This window comes from Rana temporaria, chromosome 8 (assembly GCF_905171775.1).
Source record: "Rana temporaria chromosome 8, aRanTem1.1, whole genome shotgun sequence".
Classification (NCBI taxonomy): Eukaryota; Metazoa; Chordata; class Amphibia; order Anura; family Ranidae; genus Rana; species Rana temporaria.
Window position 1 is genome coordinate 125,167,013 of NC_053496.1, and position 22,700 is coordinate 125,189,712.

The 22,700-nt window shown below is 45.1% G+C and overlaps 1 protein-coding gene across 1 annotated transcript in view; it reads left to right on the forward strand.

Moving 5' to 3' along the window:
- AP3M1 (adaptor related protein complex 3 subunit mu 1) overlaps positions 1-22,700 on the forward strand; it is a 79,155-nt gene that overhangs the window by 30,196 nt on the left and 26,259 nt on the right. Inside the window, exon 3 of the mRNA XM_040320661.1 lies at positions 5,359-5,530. Within this exon, the coding sequence (XP_040176595.1) occupies positions 5,359-5,530 (172 nt within the window). The remainder of the gene's footprint in view (positions 1-5,358; positions 5,531-22,700) is intronic.

The following is a 22,700-nucleotide window of genomic DNA, read 5'->3' on the forward strand; positions in this document are numbered from 1 at the left end:
ATGGGCTCAAATAGCACTGCAAAGAATTCCATGCAATTTGAACAGGAATATGTTGCGATTCATGTGTGAATCGCTTGCAGTTTTTTTTTTTCCTGTGTAAACCCAGGCTTGTCATAGTGATTTCGGCCTGGGTTCACACAGAGCCTAGGGATTCTTTTAGTGCAGTTTTAGCCCATTCATCCACAAAGGTATCATTACTTTGTACTTGCTGGTAAAACAAAAATGGTATCAGAGAGAGAGAGAATCTATCTCTCTATCTCTCTATCTCCTCATGTTTTGTAATATATCCACCATATAATCTAATTGATTGGAATTCCTTCATGAACAAAGGAGCATTAAAGTGGAACTAACCCAGTGATACTCGCTCTACTTCCATGGTCAGACACCTGTGAGGTCATTCGCCAGCACTGGCATCCCTTTCCTGGCTTTTTCCAGGTGCCAGTCTTTGGCCATGTTGACTGGCTAGCATGGGATGCCATCACTCTTGCATATACACAGGAGTGCAGTCATCCTGGCACACAGGCATTGTGCCGGAATGTAGGTAGGTTTACTGTATTGCAGAACAGACATTTCTTATCTTTTCTGCAATAAAAAGCTTGTCTGCTCAGTATTTTTGTTATACCTTAGTTCTGCTTTAAGCCGTAGTCATGTGACACTTTAGCCCCAAGCATTCCCCTATGTCAGGGATATGCAATTAGCGGACCTCCAGCTGTTGCCAAACTACAAGTCCCATGAGGCATAGCGAGACTCTGACAGCATCAAGCATGACACCCAGAGGCAGAGGCATGATGTGACTTGTAGTTTGGCAACAGCTGGAGGTCCGCTAATTGCATATCCCTGCCCTACGTTGTATACTTGCTGCTTGGGGTCCTTCTTCAGGTGTCCATGTCACTGCCTAAGTGAGATTAACACTTCCTATTAGATGGCTGGTGGCTGGATCCTCTCAGAAGAGAGGAGAACTGATGCTCTCACAGGGGGAGGACATGGGTGTTCTTGAGGCACAATCACAGCATTGGATTAGTGATCCCCTGCACCAGAACCAGCATCATGTATGGACCTGGATGAGGAATTTGGTTGCGTATTGCTGGCTTCACAAGGTAAGGGAGGGGAAACCTGTCAGGATGGGTTGGAGCAGAGATCTCCAAACTATGGCCCTCCAGTTGTTCAGTAACTACAATTCCCATCATACCTGGTCATGCCTGTGAATGTCAGAGTTTTCCAATGCCTCATGGGACGTGTAGTTCCAAAACAGCTGGAGGGCCATAGTTTGGAGATCCCTGTAAGATGGAAGGTGAGATGGTGAGATGAGAAAAAGTTTTATCCCGAAGTGAAGCGTTAAAAGAAATTCAAGCTGGACTGTTTTTATAAAGCTGTTACACAAATTTTGCCACTCAAATTTTCATTGGTTCAATAATGTGAACCTGCACTTTGCACATGCAGGGCTGAGCAACAGATTTACTTAAATCCTAACCAATACCAAGAACAAACATTTAATTTATTGTAGCTTACCAGTCCTTAGGTGTGGTGGCTGCATTCTTTTTAACTTTTTTTTGTTTTCTTTGTTTTTTTAAGGTAAGAACATTTTTAACAACTACAGAAATAACTGATTAGCTTACCAGAAATGCATGCATGTCCTTGTTACTTCCTGTGAGCTGCAAAGATTGCAGTACAATGTTATCTTTTTTTTTTTGTACTAAAAATAGCTAAAAATTCTATCAACTACCATATAATGGAGATAAACCAGGGCTTGGCAAATTTGCTTTGAATCTAGGAGTCAGCTAAAAATTTTAGGAGCCATTTATTTTTTTAACCACTTACCTACTGAGCACTTTCATCCCCTTCCTGCCCAGGCCAATTGTCAGCTTTCAGCGCTGTCACAATTTAAATGGCAATTGAGCGGTCATGCAGCACCGTACCCTTATGAAATTTTGTATAATTAGTTTCACAAATAGAGCTTTCTTTTGTTGCTATTTAATCACCTTTGGGATTTTTTTTGCTAAATAAATGAAAAAAAGACTGAACATTTTGAAAAAGAAACCTTTCAATTTTGCAAATAAGTAATTTTTTTTTACTGATGTGCGATGATGGGGCCACACTGATGGTCACTTATGAGGGCTGCACTGATGATCAGTGACCTAATTGTCAGTGTAAAATGTCCCCTGTCACAGGATAGCTGGCTATCTGCTTTCTTTCCTCATGCTGTGACAGTGATGAGGAAAGGAAATGCCAATAACTGCCATTTATTTAAATGTAACCAGCTGTGATTGGACACGGCTCATCACATGGTAAAGGGCTGCTGTGATTGGCCTTTTACCTCAATCTGTGATCAGCTTACACAGCAATTACGGTGCACCTGATGAGTGTCCCAGGGGTGCGCGGGGGGCGAGGTTCTGGGAAAATCTCAATAGACTCTCTCCCAGAACTGGACGACCACGCAATGACAAAAGCCCAGGTGCCAGGACACAATTTCTAGTAGTCATGGCGACCTGGCGCCTGGGATTTGTCAAGCCCTGAGATAAACAAAGGCAGACATGTTTTAAACTTCAGTCTGTGTGGCATTCATGACTCCCTCTATAGATAGTGGAGGAGTCAGCGTAGCCATCCAGCGACAGGAAGTTTGTTATTTACAGAATTCGTTGAAAATTAAGGAAAAACAACTTGGGGGGGGGGGGGGGGGGGAAACAATGCAGCCACCACACACCACCACAAGGACTGATAAGCTGCAATATATTAAGTTTTTTATTTTGGTTTTAGATGCTGCAAATATCTGTCAGGTTTAATGTTCTCTGTGAACTCACTGGGTAATTTTTTCCCTCACTTCCTGTCACTAAACTCCCATTAAATACAGGTGAAACTCGAAAAATTTGAATATCGTGCAAAAGTTCATTTATTTCACTAATGCAATTTAAAAGGTGAAACTAATATACGAGATAGACTCATTATATGCAAAGCAAGATAGTTCAAGTTGTGATTTGTCATAATTGTGATGATTATGGCTTACAGCTCATGAAAACCCCAAATCCACAATCTCAGAAAATTTGAATATTATGAAAGGTGCAATATTCTAGGCTCAAAGTGTCCCACTCTAATCAGCTAATTAAATCATAACACCTGCAAAAGGTTCCTGAGCCTTTAAAGTTTAAACGATCTCTGTCTAGTTCAGTAGACATCACAATCAATGGAAAGACTGCTGACCTGACAGTCATGCAGAAAACCATCATTGACACCCTCCATAAGGAGGGAAGGCCTGAAAAGGTAATCGCAAAAGAAGTTGGATGTTCCCAAAGTGCTGTATCAAAGCACATTAATAGAAAGTTATGTGGAAGGCAAAAGTGTGGAAGAAAAAGTTGCACAAGCAGCAGGGATGATCGCAGCCTGGAGAGGATTGTCAGGAAAAGGCCATTCAAAAGTGTTGAGGACGTTCACAAGGAGTGGACTGAGGCTGGAGGCAGTGCATCAAGAGTCACCACACACAGACGGATCCTGGACATGGGCTTCAATTGTCTTCTTCCTCTTGTCAAGCCACTCCTGAATAACAAACAACATCAGAAGCGTCTTACCTGGGCTAAAGAAAAACACACCTGGTCTGTTCTCAGTGGTCCAAAGTCCTCTTTTCTGATGAGAGCAAATTTTGCACCTCATTTGGAAGCCAAGGAGCCAGAGTATGGAGAAAGAATGGAGAGGCACACACTGCAAGATGCTTGAAGTCCAGTGTGAAGTTTCCACAGTCCGTGTTGATATGGGGAGCCATGTCATCTGCTGGTGTTGGTCCACTGGGCTTCATTAAGTCCAGGGTCAACGCAGCCGTCTACCAGGAGATTTTGGAGCACTTCATGCTTCCTTCCGCAGACAAGCTCTATGGGGATGCTGACTTCATTTTCCAGCAGGACTTGGCACTTGCCCCACACTGCCAAAAGCACCAAAATCTGGTTCAATGACAGTGGGATTACTGTGCTTGATTGTCCAGAAAACTTGCCTGACCTGAACGCCATAGACAATCTATGGGGCATTGCCAAGAGAAAGAGGAGAGACATGAGACCGAACAATGGCGAAGAGCTGAAGGCCCCCATTGAAGCATCCTGGTCTTCCATAACACCTCAGCAGTGCCACAGGCTGATAGCTTCCATGCCACGCTGCATTGAGGCAGTAATTGCTGCAAAAGGGGCCCAAACCAAGTACTGAATACATATGCATGCTTCTACTTTTCAGAGGTCTGATATTGTTCTATGTACAATCCTTGTTTTATTGATTGCATGTAATATTCAAATTTTCTGAGATTGTGGATTTGGGGTTTTCATGAGCTGTAACCATAATCATCACAATTATGACAAATCACAGCTTGAACTCTCTCCTATATTAGTTTCACCTTTTTAGTTGTATTAGTGAAATAAATGAACTTTTGCACAATGTTCAAATTTTTGAGTTTCACCTGTGCAGCTGTCACCGGAACAGCAATAAAGATATTGTCAGGGGTTATAACCTTGCTTCATGTCTGTATTCACATTGGATAGATTTCCCATCACTGCTTGTCCTGACAGGAGGTACGAGTGGTGATACAAATTGTGCTTAAGGCCGCATTCACACCTGAGCGTAGCGTTTTCGGACATTTTTTCCGGCATTTTGTCGTGCATATTCACACGTATTCACGCGTTTGCATACAGCGTTGTCCGACGTTTTTGAACTTTGTCGTTTTTTATTTTAGCCAATAGGAAAAATGATCATCTCTTTCATCACTTGTTGCTATGTTTTGTAGATTTTTTTTTTTTTTTTTTATCTTCTTTACGGGTGAATGTTCTATTTCACAGAGCAGATTAAAGCGACAAAACGCCCGTAGAAATGCTTGTTGTCACGCTAGACCCTTGAATCGAGCATTTCCATTAGTTTCTATGGGAATACAAACGTTCAAAAACGCCCAAATCAGCCCGACAAAAAAGGGTCCAGAACTTGTTTGAGCTTCAGGCGTTTTGGAGTGGAGATGTGAACCATCTCCATTGAGAATAATGTATTTTTTATCCTTTAGCATTTTATAGCTTCAGGCTACAAAACGCTCAGGTGTGAATGCAGCCTTAAAGTGCAGCTGTTCATTTTGAAATGACCGAAAAAATATCAAATAAACAGACTGGCAATCTTTTGCAAAATACATTTTTTATCTACACATTTATTTTATGTTTTAATACAATGAAAATGATTAGATACTTTACCCAGAGCAGCTTTAAGCCATGGAAAAAAGCCAACTATGCAGTTCAACCTTTGTAATGAGATACTGATCTGTTGAGTACAGTTTGTGATGTTCTGTCATTGTTAACTATCATGGTATCAGTCACATGCACTTGTCTTGTTTCTATAAATGTCTGCCAGGATTATTTTGGGGAGTGCTCAGAGACCTGCTTGAAGGATAACGTGGTCATTGTGTACGAGTTGCTGGAAGAGATGTTGGATAATGGATTTCCATTGGCAACCGAGTCAAATATCTTGAAGGAGTTGATCAAACCCCCAACAATCCTGAGATCTGTAGTGAACTCCCTCACAGGTTTGTAACACCCCCATTCATTTATTCTCAGTCACATTACAAAAATCTTTTATTTCATCAGAGATAAGTCCTTTGGAACATTTTAAGTACGGTATACTTAATTGGCTGGTTTATGTAAACCAGCTTTATAATACAATGATTTGGGCATGTATCAGAATGGAATATATTTTTCAATAAAAGTGATAAAGTGGGGAGCCATGTTTTCTAATGTGCAACTGACTCCCTGTGTTTAGCCCCTAAAGGGAAAAAAATAAGATGAGATTTATACAGCCCAGCAGGGTGTACCTGACTTTCTTTTACTGTAATTAAAGAGGGTGTTCACCCTATAAACATTTTTTTTTTTCTAGCATTAAATTAAGCATAGTAGCGCGAGCTACAGTATGCCTTTATTAATTTTTTTTGCCCCGTACTCACTGTTTAATCCTATAGTGAAGATTCAGACCCCCCGCGGGGAATGGGCGTTCCTATCCAGAGGGAAGATGATTGACGGCCGGCTCTGGCGCGTCACGCTTCTCCGGAAATAGCCGAAATAGGACTTGGCTCTTCACGGCGCCTGCGCCTAGTCTGTGCGCAGGCGCCGTATAGCGCCGTGAAGAGCCGAGACCTACTCCGGCTATCTTCGGGGAGCGTGACGTGCCATAGCCGGCCGTCAATCATCTTCCCTCTGGATAGGAACGCCCATTCCCCGCGGGGAGTCTGAATCTTCACTATAGGATTAAACAGTGAGTACGGGGCAAAAAAAATAAATAAAGGCATACTGTAGCTCGCGCTACTATGCTTAATTTAATGCTAGAATGTTGTTATTGAGGGTGAACCACCGCTTTAAGGAGCTCTGCTTGGTCACCAGCCTGTGACTGGACAGTGAATGAGCAGTGGATAATAATAGATCACCCTCTGTTCTTTAATCTGTTAACATGTTCCCTTTCAGCACCTGATGGGCTGCTAGTGTTGGTCCTTCCTCTGAGAGTGTTCTTGTACAGGGGATGATTTGAAGTCCTATTCACATACTTCCATTAGTTTCCTTTCATAATACATTAAATAAAGACTTGGTGAATGCATAAATGCATTATTGGTGGTCGTTTTTTTGTTCTTATCTGCCTGGAGTTTAACTTTTAGGTTTATTTATTTATTTATAAAAATGCTTATTGGGAGCGCAGTCATTACCAAAAAGGCCTCGATGCACTCATAGAACCGACATATACAAATACAAACAGTCTCTTATTACTGTACGATAATTATATAAAACCACATACTAACCATTTAAAAACTGAAGTACTAATATCTTACCCTAATTAGGACCATACACTTGAGAAAATAAAAAAGTTTTTAAAAACTTCCTAAATTTTAATAAATCCGTCTCACATCTTATGTATAGCGGTAGAGAATTCCAGAATATAGATCCCTGCACATCCAGTGTCCTCCCTCCACATGTAGTCTTTCTAAACCTGGGGACAGTCAAATTGACCTGATTAGCAGATCTCAACGCTCTGTTGGGAACATAACAGGTAAATTTTTCTTGTAGATACCCTGGGCCTATCTTGTGGATAGCTTTGTGGACGATACAACCCACTTTGAACAAAACCCTGATCAGCAACCGGTAACCAATGCAGGGCTTTCAGAGACGGTGTAATATGCTCCCGACGACCCACACCAGTTAATAACCTAGCTGCAGCGTTTTGGATCAGCTGAAGCTTATGCAGAAGGATTTTTGGACACCCCATGTATAGCGCATTACAGTAGTCAAGCTGGCTCCCAATAAAAGCATTAATCACATGCACTTTGTCCAAACCAGAGATGTCCAACCGTGGGCCGCATGTGGCCCAAGAGAGCTCAGCATGCGGCCGTGGGATGTTTGGAAGGAAGCTGTGCAAGCATAAAGGCCACGGCGGTCGGCAGGGACAAGCTAGGCACAGGCAGGTATAGGGGGATGCTGGAGATGCTACGCAAGCATAGCAGCGGCCAGCACTGAGAATCCAGGCACAGCTGGAGGGATGCTACGCAAGCATAGCAGCGGCCAGCACTGAGAATCCAGGCACAGCTGGAGAGATGCTGTGGATGCTACGCAAGCATAGCAGCGGCCAGCACTGAGAATCCAGGCACAGCTGGAGGGATGCTACGCAAGCATAGCAGCGGCCAGCACTGAGAATCCAGGCACAGCTGGAGAGATGCTGGGGATGCTACACAAGCATAGCAGCGGCCAGCACTGAGAATCCAGGCACAGCTGGAGGGATGCTACGCAAGCATAGCCGCGGCCAGCACTGAGAATCCAGGCACAGCTGGAGAGATGCTGGGGATGCTACACAAGCATAGCAGCAGCCAGCACTGAGAATCCAAGCACAGCTGGAGAGATGCTGGGGATGCTACGCAAGCATAGCAGCGGCCAGCACTGAGAATCCAGGCACAGCTGGGGATGCTACGCAAGCATAGCAGCGGCCCGCACTGAGAATCCAGGCACAGCTTGGGGGATGCTACACAAGCATAGCAGCGGCCAGCACTGAGAATCCAGGCACAGCTGGAGAGATGCTACGCAAGCATAGCAGTGGCCAGCACTATGAATCCAGGCACAGCTGGAGAGATGCTGGGGATGCTACGCAAGCATAGCAGCGGCCAGCACTGGAAATCCAGGCACAGCTGGAGGGATTCTACGCAAGCATAGCAGCGGCCAGCACTGAGAATTCAGGCACAGCTGGAGAGATGCTGGGGATGCTACGCAAGCATAGCAGCGGCCAGCACTGAGAATCCAGGCACAGCTGGAGGGATGCTACGCAAGCATAGCAGCGGCCAGCACTGAGAATCCAGGCCCAGCTGGAGAGATGCTGGGGATGCTACACAAGCATAGCAGTGGCCAGCATTGAGAATCCAGGCACAGCTGGAGAGATGCTGGGGATGCTACGCAAGCATAGCAGTGGCCAGCACTGAGAATCCAGGCACAGCTGGAGGGATGCTAAGCAAGCATAGCAGCGGCCAGCACTGAGAATCCAGGCACAGCTGGAGAGATGCTGGGGATGCTACGCAAGCATAGCAGCAGCCAGCACTGAGAATCCAGGCACAGCTGGAGAGATGCTGGGGATGCTACCCAAGCATAGCAGCGGCCAGCACTGAGAATCCAGGCACAGCTGGAGAGATGCTGGGGATGCTACCCAAGCATAGCAGCGGCCAGCACTGAGAATCCAGGCACAGCTGGAGAGATGCTGGGGATGCTACCCAAGCATAGCAGCGGCCAGCACTGAGAATCCAGGCACAGCTGGAGAGATGCTGGGGATGCTACACAAGCATAGCAGCGGCCAGCACTGAGAATCCAGGCACAGCTAGAGGGATGCTGGGGCTGCCAACTTTTACCCTTTTACAATACAAATTAAGTTTTTTTACTCGGGTACATTATCTATATCAGGGATCGTTAACTTGTGATCTGCCCAACTTTTTCTGCTCATCAGCACTCTTTATTGTTTGTGTATTTTATGTGCGGCCCAAGATGATTCCTCCTCTTCTTCCAATAAGGCCCAGTAAGGTCAAAAGGTTGGACACCCCTGATCTTATGCCCCGTACACACCATCACTTTATGTGATGAAAAAAAACGACGTTTTTAAAAACGTCACTTTAAATGACCGTGTGTGGGGGAAAACGTTGTTTTATGTCTTGTAAAAAACGACCAAAAAAAATTGAAGCATGCTTCAATTTTATGTGTCGTTTTTCAAAACGTCATTTTTTACTTCACAGAAATTGACCGTGTGTAGCAAAAAACGTTGTTTAAAAAGACGTTTTTACACCCGCGCATGCCCAGAAGCTAGTTGTGAAGCGAGCTTCAATGGAAAAACGTGGTGGAACGTAACCTCGCTTTGCTAGAGCATTGTGAGAAAAATGATGGTGTGTAGGCAACTTCGTCTTTGAAAATTGAAGTTTCAAAAAGGTCATTTTTTACTTCACAGAAAATGTCGTGTTTTTTTTTTCATCACATAAAGTGATGGTGTGTACGGGGCATTAAACGTTCAACTAAAATAGATTACTCTTGTTTTCTGTGCAGCTAGAGGTGTGTGGGTTTTTAATTTTTATTGTTGTTTTTTATTTTTCATTTTAGTATTGCCTTGACAAATGTTGCTTGTGATAACTGAGAGGAGTGTTGGGTTCACACTGCAGCATGCTCACACTACAGCAGGAGGTGCGTCCCCATTCATCGTTTCAGGTCCAATACCAGCCTGAATTTTGAGGCAAATTCGTGCCTGAAACTATCCAAAAGAAGCAATTTGCATCGGAGCCACTGTGTGAACCAACTCCATAGAGAGCCAGTCACAATCTCCTGCTATGCGAATTGAAAGTGGAGAAAACTACATCCAATTCGCAATAGTGTGAACCCAGCCTTATGTGTTTGTCTCGACAAAAACAAACATGTTCAGTATATCTTTGCAGTACATGCACAATTCTCCATGTTACAGAAAGATATCTGGTTATAGTGCCTTGCAAAACGATTCACCCTCCTTTTGCATTTTTCGTGTTTTTGTTGTCTCACAACCTGGAATTAACATGGTTTGTTTGAGGTTTGCATCATTTAATTTACAGAACATGCCCACAACTTTTGAATATATATATATATATATATATATATATATATATTTTTTTTTTTTTTTTGTTATTGTGAAGCAAACAACAAATAGGACAAAATAACAGAAACAGTCGATGTGCATAACTATTCATCCCCCTAAAGTCAATAGAGCCACCTTTTGTGGCTCCAAGTCGCTTTGGATAAGTCTCTATGAGCTTGCCATATCTTACCACTGGGATTTTTGCCCATTCCTTCTTGCAAAACTGCTCCAGCTCCTTCAAGTTGGATGGTTTGCTCTTGTGAACAGCAATCTTAAAGATTTTCTATTGGATTGAAGTCTGGGCTTTGACTAGGCCATTCCAACACATTTACATGTTTCTCCTTAAACCACTCATGTGTTGCTTTAGCAGTGTGTTTGGGGTCATTGTCCTGCTGGAAGGTGAACCTCTATCCTAGCCTCAAATCACACACAGATGGGTACAGGTTTTGCTCAAGAATAATCCTTTATTTAGCACCATCCATTTTTCCCTCGGATCTGGCCAGTTTCCCAGTCCCGACTGCTGAAAAACATCCCCACAGCATGATGCTGCCACCACCATGTTTTACTGTAGGGATGGTGTTCTTTGGGTGATGTGTTGGATTTGCGCCCGACATAGCGTTTTCTTTGATGGCCAAAAAGTTGAATTAGTCTCATCAGACCAGAGCACCTTCCTCCATACATTTTGGGAGTCTCCCACATGCCTTTTCGCAAACTCAAAACGTGCCATTTTGTTTTTTGCTTAAAGTAATTGTATTCTTCTTGTCACTCTGCCATAAAGCCCAACTCTATGGAGCATACGGCTTATTGTCGTCCTATGTACAGATACTCTAGTCTCTGCTGTTTAACTCTGAAGGCAATTGGTTGCACCGGAGCTTGTTGTGGGCTTCATAACAAAGGGGGTGAATACATGCCGATTATCAGTTTTTTTTTATTTCTGAAAAATTGCTACATACATGCATGCATACATACATACATACATACATACATACATACATACATACATACATACATACATACATATGTTTCTAATTTTACCAATTTAGACTATTGTGTTCTGATCCATCACGTATAATTTAGGTAAATACTTTTGCAAAACACTGTATCTGTCAAAACTCCATTGTGCTTCTGCCTCTGCTGCACTGACCTCCTGAGCAGTGTTATCAGCCCTGCTTATGTTTGTCATGGACATTAACTCCCACCCTCCCCTTTATGTCCATAACATAAGGGGGAAGTTGGGAGCTCAATGGATTTCTGGCAGGATCAGTGGTTGCTTTTCTGTACTTTGCATTGTTTATGAATTGGAAAAACATAAAAAGCATGTGTTAAGCAGAGGTGTACAACATGTTTGTTATTTTTTTTGTTGTTTGTTTTGTTTTTTTGCATTTAGTAGTACGTGGATCATAAATAAGCTTGGAGACAATCATTGTAAAAAGTTTACATGAGGAAATCTGTTCATCCAGTTCTGTTTTCCACATATAGAGGTCAGCATCAAACTAAATCTTCCTGCCTGCAAACAATAGAGTCTTCATATTTTATAACAAATCATTTTTTGTAAGATCCAAAATTCATGAGAACACAATATAGTGTTTTTTTTTTTTAAACCACTTGCCTTGCACTTTCACCCCCTTCCTGCCAAGGCCATTTTTCAGCTTTCAGCGCTGGCACACTTTGAATGACAATTGCGCGGTCACGCAACGCTGTACCCAAATGAAATGTTTATTCTTTTTTTCCCCACAAATAGAGCTTTCTTATGGTGGTATTTGATCACCTCTGTGGTTTTCATTTCTTGCGCTATAAACAAAAGAAGAGGGACAAGTTTGAAAAAAAAAAAAAAAATTTTGACTGGGGGAGGTGACAGATTTGTGTTTCTATGTACAAGGAACACACCATCGGTTTCCTTTCCCTGACAGGATGTGGATCTGTGTGTTTACACACACAGATCCACAGTCCTGCTCAGTTACTGGGCAATCCCGGCCGCCAGGCATGTGCATCGGGTTCCCAGTGATGCAGCGGATGCGCGCACGCCCTGTAGTGGCTCGGGAAGGCGCGACGTCATATGACGTCCGCCCAGAACAAGAGGGTCTTCATCCTGCCGTCATATGCCGGCTGACCGTAGACAAGTGGTTAAAGATACACACATGAAAGGGATCAATGTAAATATCACTATGTGTTTAAAAATATAATATAGAGAGCAGCCATTTTTCCCCAATACATATCTTGACAGTGCTACCTGCTTAGTAGTGATACATGTTGATTGCACTTTACGGATCCTTTCTGCCATTGCACACTCATTGTCTCTTTGTATCTGGGATTTTATCTTGGCAGTGAAACAGAGATGGAGGGTACAAAATTGCCAGTCTGTATGTGTAAAACGGTCATGGATATTTTTTGCGTTTTAAAGCAATTGTGTAGATTTAAAATAAAAATACAAAAGTTCTCTCTCCAAAAAAAAGAATGCTTACTTGTCCTGCTGCCTGTTGTTGGAAGAGGTAAAGTTGGCCATACACTAGCAGATTTTCAAACGTGCGTTTATACATAAGTTCTCAGTACGTTTGACAGCTTGACAAAAGTCGCTCAAACGTACTTCAACAATTTTTACTTTACATTCAATTTTAGGATGAATGGACTAACCGCATACACTGTTAGAAATGTATTAATTAGGGGGGGGGGGGAAACATTCCCATTCTTTTCCTTTTTGAATTTTCTTGTTCCTGTAGTTGACCTAACTAATGATTAGAAAATCAAACCACATTCTTAAAATAAAACATTTTGAATTTAAATTCTATTTGTGTATAGCCAGCTTAAAGAGGAGCTCCAGTAATTTTTGTCAAAACTGTAGCTGTTGACTTTTAATAACAGACACTCATCTGTCCCAGGATCCAGCAATGTGCTATCTCGAGTTTTCACTTCCCTCGATCTTCTGTCTCTGGTTCTGGCATCTGAACTGTGGGCACCCGGCTGTGACGGCTTACGACATCCCAGCCTGGTGCCCCACTGTTCATGCACAAGGCACGCTGCACATTTTGAATGATCCCGCAGTCTTCTGGGACCAGTGATGTTTCCCAGATGACTGCGGGAAGGGAGAGGGGCAGAGGAGAACTTAGGTGATCCCAAGGAAAGTGGCAGCGGGTACCTGTCAAAACCCAAGTACCCGCTCCCCCCTAAAAAATTGCCATTTGGAGAAGAGGAGGGCGCCATAAAGCAGAACTTCTCCTTTTGGGTGGAGCTCCGCTTTGAGGCCTCGTACACATGACCGAACATGTCTGCTGAAACTGGTCCGCGGACCAGTTTCAGCAGACCTGTTCGGTCGTGTGTAGGGCTGACCGGACAATTTTCCGGCCGACCGGACAGATTTCCAGCGGAAAAATGTTTCTTAGCATGCTAAGAAACATGTCCGCTGGAAGCCTGTCCGTCGGACATGTCCGATGGTGAGTACGACTCATCGGACATGTCCGCTGGCCCGAGAACCCACGCATGGCGTCGAAGTGATTCGACGCATGCGTGGAAGCATTGAACTTCCGGGTTCGCGCTCGTCGCCGCATCGTCTGTCCGCGGGGAATTTGGTCTGATGGTGTGTCCCAGCGGACATGTCCGATGAAAACGGTCCGCGGACCGTTTTCATCGGACATGTCCGCTTGTCTGTACGAGGCCTAATGCTTAAAGATCTTCAGCATCGGTTGTGGGTGGAGTGAAGGGCAAATGTCTATGTATGTATGTATGTATGTATGTATGTATGTATGTATGTATGTATACTGTACATTTCAATGGGTTCATTATTTGTATGTGCATTGGAAAGTATTGCTGTCTTTATTTCTGTATATTCCTTTTTAATTAAGTAGCAACTGAGTTTTTATAGTTGGCATGATATAGTAAGCATGTAAAACGTGGAAGTCACACCAAAAATGTAAATGTATGCTTACTGACCATACACTTTTTGCTTACCTTTTTAATGTAGCTGTGTGACCTCTGCTCAGCAGATTGCTCACATAATCTGTAGATAATAGATGTGAGCTGGAACACTTTGTGTGTGGAAAGGTTAAAGGTAAACTATGACAAAGCAGAATGCTGTTTGCTGCAGTGATGAGCTCTACGTGGCATGAACAGATGCAATACCATGAAGTGTGCTCAGTAGTGTTATGAAATGGCAGCATGTTTCTTTTCCACTATATTTATTTTTGTCACAAGTTATAGGTTTTGATTTTTTAACATCAATAAATGTGACTATGGAGGTACCCATACTGGTCTGTAGCAGACCCAGCCATGAAAAGTAACCCACAGATTGTGAGGTCTGTTTTATTACTTTTACTGAGATTATTGTACTTCTTTTAACCACTTAAGACCTGGACCAGGCCCCTTTTTGCGATTCGGCACTGCGTCACTTTAACTGACAATTGCGTGGTCGTGCCAAACAAAATTGGCGTCCTTTTTTCCCCCACAAATAGAGCTTTATTTTGGTGGTATTTGATCACCTCTGCGGTTTTTATTTTTTGCGCTATAAACAAAAATAGAGCCACAATTTTGAAAAAAAATCAATATTTTTTACTTGTTGCTATAATAAATATCCCCCAAAAATATATAAAAAAAACAATTTTTTTCCTCAGTTTAGGTCGATACATATTCTTCTACCTATTTTTGGTAAAAAAAAATCGCAATAAGCGTTTGATTGGTTTGCGCAAAATTTAAAGCGTTTACAAAATAGGGGATAGTTTTATTGCATTTTTTCTACATTTTTTTTTTTTTTTACTACTAATGGTAGCGATCAGCGTTTTTTGTTTTTTTTCGTGACTGCGACATTATGGTGGACACTTCGGACAATTTTGACACATTTTTGGGACCATTGTCATTTTCACAGCAAAAAAAATATTAAAAATGCATTGTTTACTGTGAAAATGACAATTGCAGTTTGGGAGTTAACCACAAGGGGGCGCTGAAGGGGTTAAGTGTGACCTCATCTGTTTCTAACTGTAGAGGGGTGTGGCTGTAGGTGTGACGTCATTGATTGTGTTTCCCTATAAAAGGGAACACACGATCGATGACGGCGCCACAGTGAAGAACAGGTAAGCTGTGTTTACACATAGCTCTCCCCATTCTTCAGCTCTGGGGACCGATTGCGGGACTCCAGTGGCGATCGGGTCCCGCGGTCACGGAGCTTCGGACCGGGTCGTGGGTCCGCGCCGCGGGCCACGGCTGGGCATTTAACAATCGCGTACAGGTACGTGATTGTGCCATTCTGCCAACGTATATCGGCGTTAGGCGGTCCTTAAGTGGTTAAGAGAAGTCATGAAGTGTTTTCAGTTGTTATTTTTAAAATTGACCCACTGAATAATTTGTATTAGTAAAAAGCATAAAACAAAACGTAAAAAATACCCACCTCTTGCTCCAGCTTCCAACATGCTCACCTATATGAGGGAGACACCTTTTGGCCTTCTCACTGGGTCTTGGGAAAGCTGAGGATATGAAATCTCACATAGATGTACTTCTGCACTGTATTATAATGCCCTCTCTGTAAATTTAGGATTCTCACATCACCAAGGATCATGCGGTTATGCCCAGTGACATTATCAACGCCTATAGGAAGCAGCGGTAAACCAGGGTGTATGAGGAGTATTTTTAAAGCCCGACTCCAGACAAATAAAAATAAATAGTTAATTGCTCGTTAATGTCTAGGGCAGTGGTCTCCAAACTGTGGCCCTTTGCTTGCCTTGTATCGGGCCCTTGGGACACTATTCCTCCCACTGATGGTAACACTATTCTGCCAACTGACCCCCAACAATGGGGCTCCATTTCTCCCACTAACACCAACAACATCACACTAGTCATTCCAATGATACTCCTTCCCCCAATACAAAATGTGGTGAAGTTTATTCCCACTGATGCTTTCCACTCCCGCTGGCCACAGTCCGCCCCCCTAAAACCTTGAATACAATAATCTGGACCTTTTGTTTACAACGTTTTTGGAGACGCCTAGTCTAGGGCAACCATAAAAGGAAATGCATATTTAGGTGATGTTTCGGTCTAGGGTCTTGACATCATCAAGGCCAGAGCAGGGTCTGTAGCCCAGCCCTAGACATTAGGATGCAGAGGTTTACTGCTAGAAAGTGGGGGAGTGCTGTCTGGAGGCGGAGGATCAGGTAAGTAAAAGTGTTTTCTGCTCTCCCCTGGACAAACCAAGCTGCACAGCCCCACTGCAAACGATTTTTAATATTTTTAATTTTTTTTGTTTGTTAAAGCCCAATTCTGGGCAGAAGAAAAGATGTGTTTATCGGGAAGGTACCAGATTAGTGTGTGTGTGTGTGTGTGTGTGTGTGTGTGTATATGTATGTACAGGGAGTGCAGAATTATTAGGCAAATGAGTATTTTGACCACATCATCCTCTTTATGCATGTTGTCTTACTCCACGCTGTATAGGCTCGAAAGCCTACTACCAATTAAGCATATTAGGTGATGTGCATCTCTGTAATGAGAAGGGGTGTGGTCTAATGACATCAACACCCTATATCAGGTGTGCATAATTATTAGTCAACTTCCTTTCCTTTGGCAAAATGGGTCAAAAGAAGGACTTGACAGGCTCAGAAAAGTCAAAAATAGTGAGATATCTGCAGCACTCTTAAAATTGCAAAGCTTCTGAAGCGTGATCATCGAACAATCAAGCATTTCATTCAAAATAGTCAACAGGGTCGCAAGAATCGTGTGGAAAAACCAAGGCGCAAAATAACTGCCCATGAACTGAGAAAAGTCAAGCGTGCAGCTGCCAAGATGCCACTTGCCACCAGTTTGGCCATATTTCAGAGCTGCAACATCACTGGAGTGCCCAAAAGCACAAGGTGTGCAATACTCAGAGACATGGCCAAGGTAAGAAAGGCTGAAAGACGACCACCACTGAACAAGACACACAAGCTGAAACGTCAAGACTGGGCCAAGAAATATCTCAAGACTGATTTTTCTAAGGTTTTATGGACTGATGAAATGAGAGCGAGTCTTGATGGGCCAGATGGATGGGCCCGTGGCTGGATTGGTAAAGGGCAGAGAGCTCCAGTCCGACTCAGACGCCAGCAAGGTGGAGGTGGAGTACTGGTTTGGGCTGGTATCATCAAAGATGAGCTTGTGGGGCCTTTTCGGCTTGAGGATGGAGTCATACTCGAACTCCCAGTCCTACTGCCAGTTTCTGGAAGACACCTTCTTCAAGCAGTGGTACAGGAAGAAGTCTGCATCCTTCAAGAAAAACATGATTTTCATGCAGGACAATGCTCCATCACACGCGTCCAAGTACTCCACAGCGTGGCTGGCAAGAAAGGGTATAAAAGAAGAAAAACTAATGACATGGCCTCCTTGTTCACCTGATCTGAACCCCATTGAGAACCTGTGGTCCATCATCAAATGTGAGATTTACAAGGAGGGAAAACAGTACACCTCTCTGAACAGTGTCTGGGAGGCTGTGGTTGCTGCTGCACGCAATGTTGATGGTGAACAGATCAAAACACTGACAGAATCCATGGATGGCAGGCTTTTGAGTGTCCTTGCAAAGAAAGGTGGCTATATTGGTCACTGATTTGTTTTTGTTTTTGAATGTCAGAAATGTATATTTGTGAATGTTGAGATGTTATATTGGTTTCACTGGTAAAAATAAATAATTGAAATGGGTATATATATTTTTTTTCCCTTCCCGTCTTTCAGGACAGCCCACAATTGAGAGATACTCCTCCTCTTCCTCTAGGAAACACTGCGCCAGCCCATACATTTCTCACTCCCCCTGCCAGACCTCATTAGTGTTTCCTCCGGTGGGGAGACACTGTGCATGGGAACCTAGGCCAATTCAGGCAGAGGACTGAGGCCATTCTTTTTACCTTAAAGGAAGCAGAGGCTTTTCAGGTGAATCCTGGTGCGGTGCAGGCCCACCATTAGCCACCCCATTCACGCCGAGCGCGGCTGCTGGTTGCGGGGGACCCCTATCCCATCCAGTGGGGCGCAGCGAGGGAGACATCAAGGCTCGCCCTGTACTACAGGCCGCAAAATTTTTTGAACCGAGCGGGCTGGACGGCGGGTGACGTCATTTCCGGCGTAGAGCGGATGTCTCCCCTTTGAACCGCGACTTCCGGTTCCGGGTCATGGTGCTGATAGGAGGTCCGGGCGGACGCTGGAGGGAGTCGGATCTCGCACAGGCGAAGAGAAGCTCTCAGCAAGCAGCCACCTGCGGTCATGTCGGCAGCATCTCCAGAGCCAGCCCTGACAACTGACGCTACCTCCAGCGAGCCTAAGGTAAGAGTACCCTGGGGAGGGGCGCTCTCTAGCTTAGGTTTGCCTCTCCATGTAGGGTTCAATGCATGGGGAGGCAAGCCCCCTGGGTGGCCAGGGGAGGGGGAGTCCTTAGTCCCAGGGTTTATAGGGGGCTAGGTGCACTCCCAGGGTTGTAACCAAATTTATGATTTTTTAAAACTGTTGTTTTCTGCCCTTTTCTGTGTTTCAGAAGGCCATTGAAAAAACGGGTGGTGGAAGGCATAGCTCAAAGAGGAAGTGTGCCTCCTGTAGGGATGTCCTTCCAGAATCATGGACTAAGGTCCTGTGTAGGGATTGCATTCAATCCTTAGTCAGGGAAAATGAATTAGAACAGGAGTCAGGACTTGCAGCCTCTGTTAAAGAGCTGTCATCCACTTTCTCCTCATTTAAATCTCTGTTTGAGAGGTTACAGCCTCTGGCTGTCCCCACCCAGGTTACAACCCAGCCACAGGCTCAGGGTCCTGCTCCTGTCATACCCATTGCAGCAGTTATGGCAGACGTTTCCGCAGGCCCTTCCCAAGAGGAACCGGTTCTTCCGGATAGTGCCACCTCTGATTCTCAAGAGGGGTCAGATGGAGAGGACCAGGACGGGGAGTCCAGGAAGCCCTCTAGGTACAAATTGTCGCTGGATGAGGTAGAGGACCTCTTAGGGGCAGTTTACACAACCCTTGGTATCCAAACCGACAAGAAACCTCTTACCCTCCATGATCGAATGTACAGAGGTCTGGAGGAGCAAGAGAAAAGGGTCTTCCCAGTACATGAAATACTGGTAGAGACCATTAAGAAGGAGTGGCAGGATCCTGAAAGGAAACCCTTTTTTTCCAGATCCCTAAAGAGGAGATTCCCCTTCTCAGAGGATCCTTCGTCTGTTTGGAACAAAAGCCCCAAATTAGACGCCGCCTTCTCCCAAGTGTCCAGGAACACGGATTTAGCGTTTGAGGACATGGGGGTTTTGTCCGATGTTATGGACAAAAGAATGGATTCCCTATTAAAGAAATGTTGGGACTCTATTATCGGGAATCTTAAACCAGAACTTGCCGTCACGGTAATGGCCCGCAATCTGGAACATTGGCTCTCTAAGATTCAGGAGCACATTGAAGCCGGTACGGATAAGGAAACTATTTTAGCTTCTTTCCCTACTATCCTGCAAGGAGTCGCTTATATAGCGGATGCCTCAGCGGAGTCAGTCCGCATGTCAGCCAGATCGGCTGCTCTGGCTAACTCGGCCAGAAGGGCCCTCTGGCTCAAGACTTGGACTGGCGACAGCGCCTCTAAGTCCAAGTTGTGTGGTATTCCCTTCACAGGTGACCTGCTTTTTGGCCCAGGCCTTGAAGCAGTACTAGACCGCACGGCGGACAAAAAGAAGGCCTTTCCTCCTAAAAGAAAAGTCGCAGTACAAGCAGGAAGGGGGTTTCGTCCGCAAAAACAGAAAGGGGCCAAACCGGCAGGCCAAAAGAGGGTTTGGACCCCCAAGGGCAGAGGCAGAGGTGGAGCGATTTTTCACCCCCCTGTCCAGCCCCCTAAGAACCCATGACTCTCTAGTCAGGGTGGGAGGAAGACTGGGAACCTTTCTCCCACAATGGGAATCAATTTCCCCAAACCAGTTTTGTCCTGGCGGTCATAAGAGGGGGATACCGACTGGAATTTTCATCGCCTCCCCCCCAGAGATACCTAGTCACCCATCTACCCAGGGACAAGGAGAAATCCGAAGCCTTGTTGGGAGCTCTAAGGGAGCTAGAGGATCAGAGTGTCATCCTCAGAGTTCCAAGGGCAGAGGAAGGAAGGGGATTTTATTCACATATCTTTGTGGTAAAAAAGCCCTCAGGGAAATACAGGTTAATCCTAAACCTAAAACCTCTGAACAGATCCATTTCATACAGGAAGTTCCGCATGGAATCGATTTACACAGTCAGAGCCCTCCTTCCCCTCAATTGTTTCATGGTATCTCTGGACCTCAGAGACGCATACTTGCACGTTCCGATCGCAGAGAGTTCTCAGAAATATCTGCGATTGGCCGTGGACCTAGAGGGAACGATTGTACACCTCCAGTTCCAGGCTCTGCCATTCGGGCTATCCTCCTCGCCCCGGATTTTTACCAAGATCCTGGCAGAACCCATAGCGTTTCTGCGGCTTCAGGGAGTATCCATCATAGCTTATCTGGACGACCTGCTTCTTTTCGCAGCCTCACCAGAACAGCTATCCAGGGACCTGGAAGTGACCAAGAAGGTTCTAACGGACCTAGGGTGGTTGCTGAACCTAGAAAAGTCCAGTTTAAATCCATCACAACGGATCACTTACCTGGGGTACCTGCTGGATTCTACTCTCTCAAGAGTGTTCCTCCCGGTAGAGAAAGTCAAGAAGTTGGACAGAGCAGTGGCTTCCCTCCAAAACAATCAACAGGTGTCACTAAGGTCCCTGATGTCAACGCTAGGTCTGTTGACATCTGCCCTCCCAGCCGTGCATTGGGCAGGTCTTCACTTTCGCCCACTGCAGGCCTTCCTACTAAGGGTCTGGGATCACAGCCTAGAAGCCCTAGACTCCTTGGTTCAGGTACCACTTCAGGTAAAAAGATCCCTCTGGTGGTGGAGGAAGGCCACCAACGTAACCCTAGGACGTTTGTGGATTATCCCGGTGTCTCGGGTGGTAACCACAGACGCAAGCGGCAAAGGCTGGGGAGCACACCTGGGATCCCTTCCAGCGCAGGGTACCTGGGGTCTCCAGGATCTGAAAAGATCTTCCAATTGGAAGGAGCTGAGGGCAGTGGGCCTAGCCCTCAGGTTCTTTCAGGAAGAACTCCAGGGGCACCACATTCAGGTGAGGTCGGACAATTTATCGGCCGTAGCCTACTTAAACAAGCAGGGCGGCACGAGAAGCGAAAGTTTGTCGGCCCTGGCAGCAGAGATTCTGGGCTGGGCCGAGATCCACACCCTCTCCCTTTCAGCGGTCTTTCTGAGGGGAGAAACGTGACAGCAGACTTCCTCAGTCGAAGGCAGCTGAGGGAGGGCGAGTGGACCCTCAACCAGGAGGTCTTTCATCTCTTGAACAAGAGATGGGGAACTCTGGAGGTGGACCTCTTCGCCTCAAGAGAAAATGCGAAGACCCCCTGTTTCTTCTCCCTGAACAGGGGAGAAGGAGCAAGGGGGGTGGATGCCCTGTCCCAAAGCTGGAAGTTCGGAAGATGCTATGCATTCCCACCTCCGGTACTTCTGCCAGCAGTTCTGAGAAAATTCCAATCGGAGCACACCTCTCTAGTCCTGGTAGCTCCTTACTGGCCCAAGAGGGCATGGTTCTCAGTCCTCAAACAGTTAGCGGCAGAACCACCCTTATTTCTACCTCAACGAGAGGATCTTCTATCACAGGGCCCAGTCCTATGCCCACAAGTTCACAGGTGGAGGCTAGCGGCGTGGCTACTGAAGAAGCCATACTAAGATCCAAGGGGTTTTCCGAAGGTTTAATTGCCACCCTCCTTAATAGTAGAAAGAAGGAGACCCGCAAAATTTACAAGAAGGTTTGGCTTCGTTTCAACGAATGGTGTGTAAATTGCCCCTGTTCTGTACAGAGCCCCACGGCTGTCTTAGAATTTCTTCAGTGTGGGGCAGATAAGGGTCTTTCAGTTAGCACCCTTAAAGGGCAGGTTTCGGCACTTACGGTGTATTTAGAAAAACCTCTGGCCACCAGTCCCTGGGTAGTCAGGTTCTTTAGAGCACTAACCAGACAGAGACCAGCTCGAGGTCCACCCTTCCCCAGTTGGGACCTGTCTCTGGTGTTGCGTACCCTAACGGGTACTCCCTTTGAGCCCTTAGATAATTGTTCTCTAAGGGATTTAACCTTAAAAACAGCATTTTTGGTTGCAGTGACCACTGCTAGGAGGGTCAGCGAGCTAGAAGCCCTATCGATCAGACCCCCTTTTTGTGTTATTTTTCCGGATCGGGTCGTTTTTAAGACCGATCCAGCCTTTCTTCCTAAAGTGACTTCAAAGTTTCACAGGAGTCAAGATATAGTTTTACCCTCTTTTTGTTCCAACCCTTCGGGGGAAAGGGAACGTCGTTTCAGTACGTTAGATGTTAGGAGAAGTATCCTACATTACTTAGAGGTGACTAAACCGTTTAGAAGGTCAGACTCACTATTTGTTTTCTTTTCTGGAACCAGGAAGGGATGCAAAGCATCTAGGCGCACTATTGCCAGGTGGCTAAGACTAAGCATTGGGCAAGCATACACTTTGGCTGGTAGGGAAATCCCTACAGGAATAAAAGCACACTCCACTCGAGCGTTGGCAACCTCTCAGGCAGAAAGAGCTGGAGCAACGCCGGAACAGATTT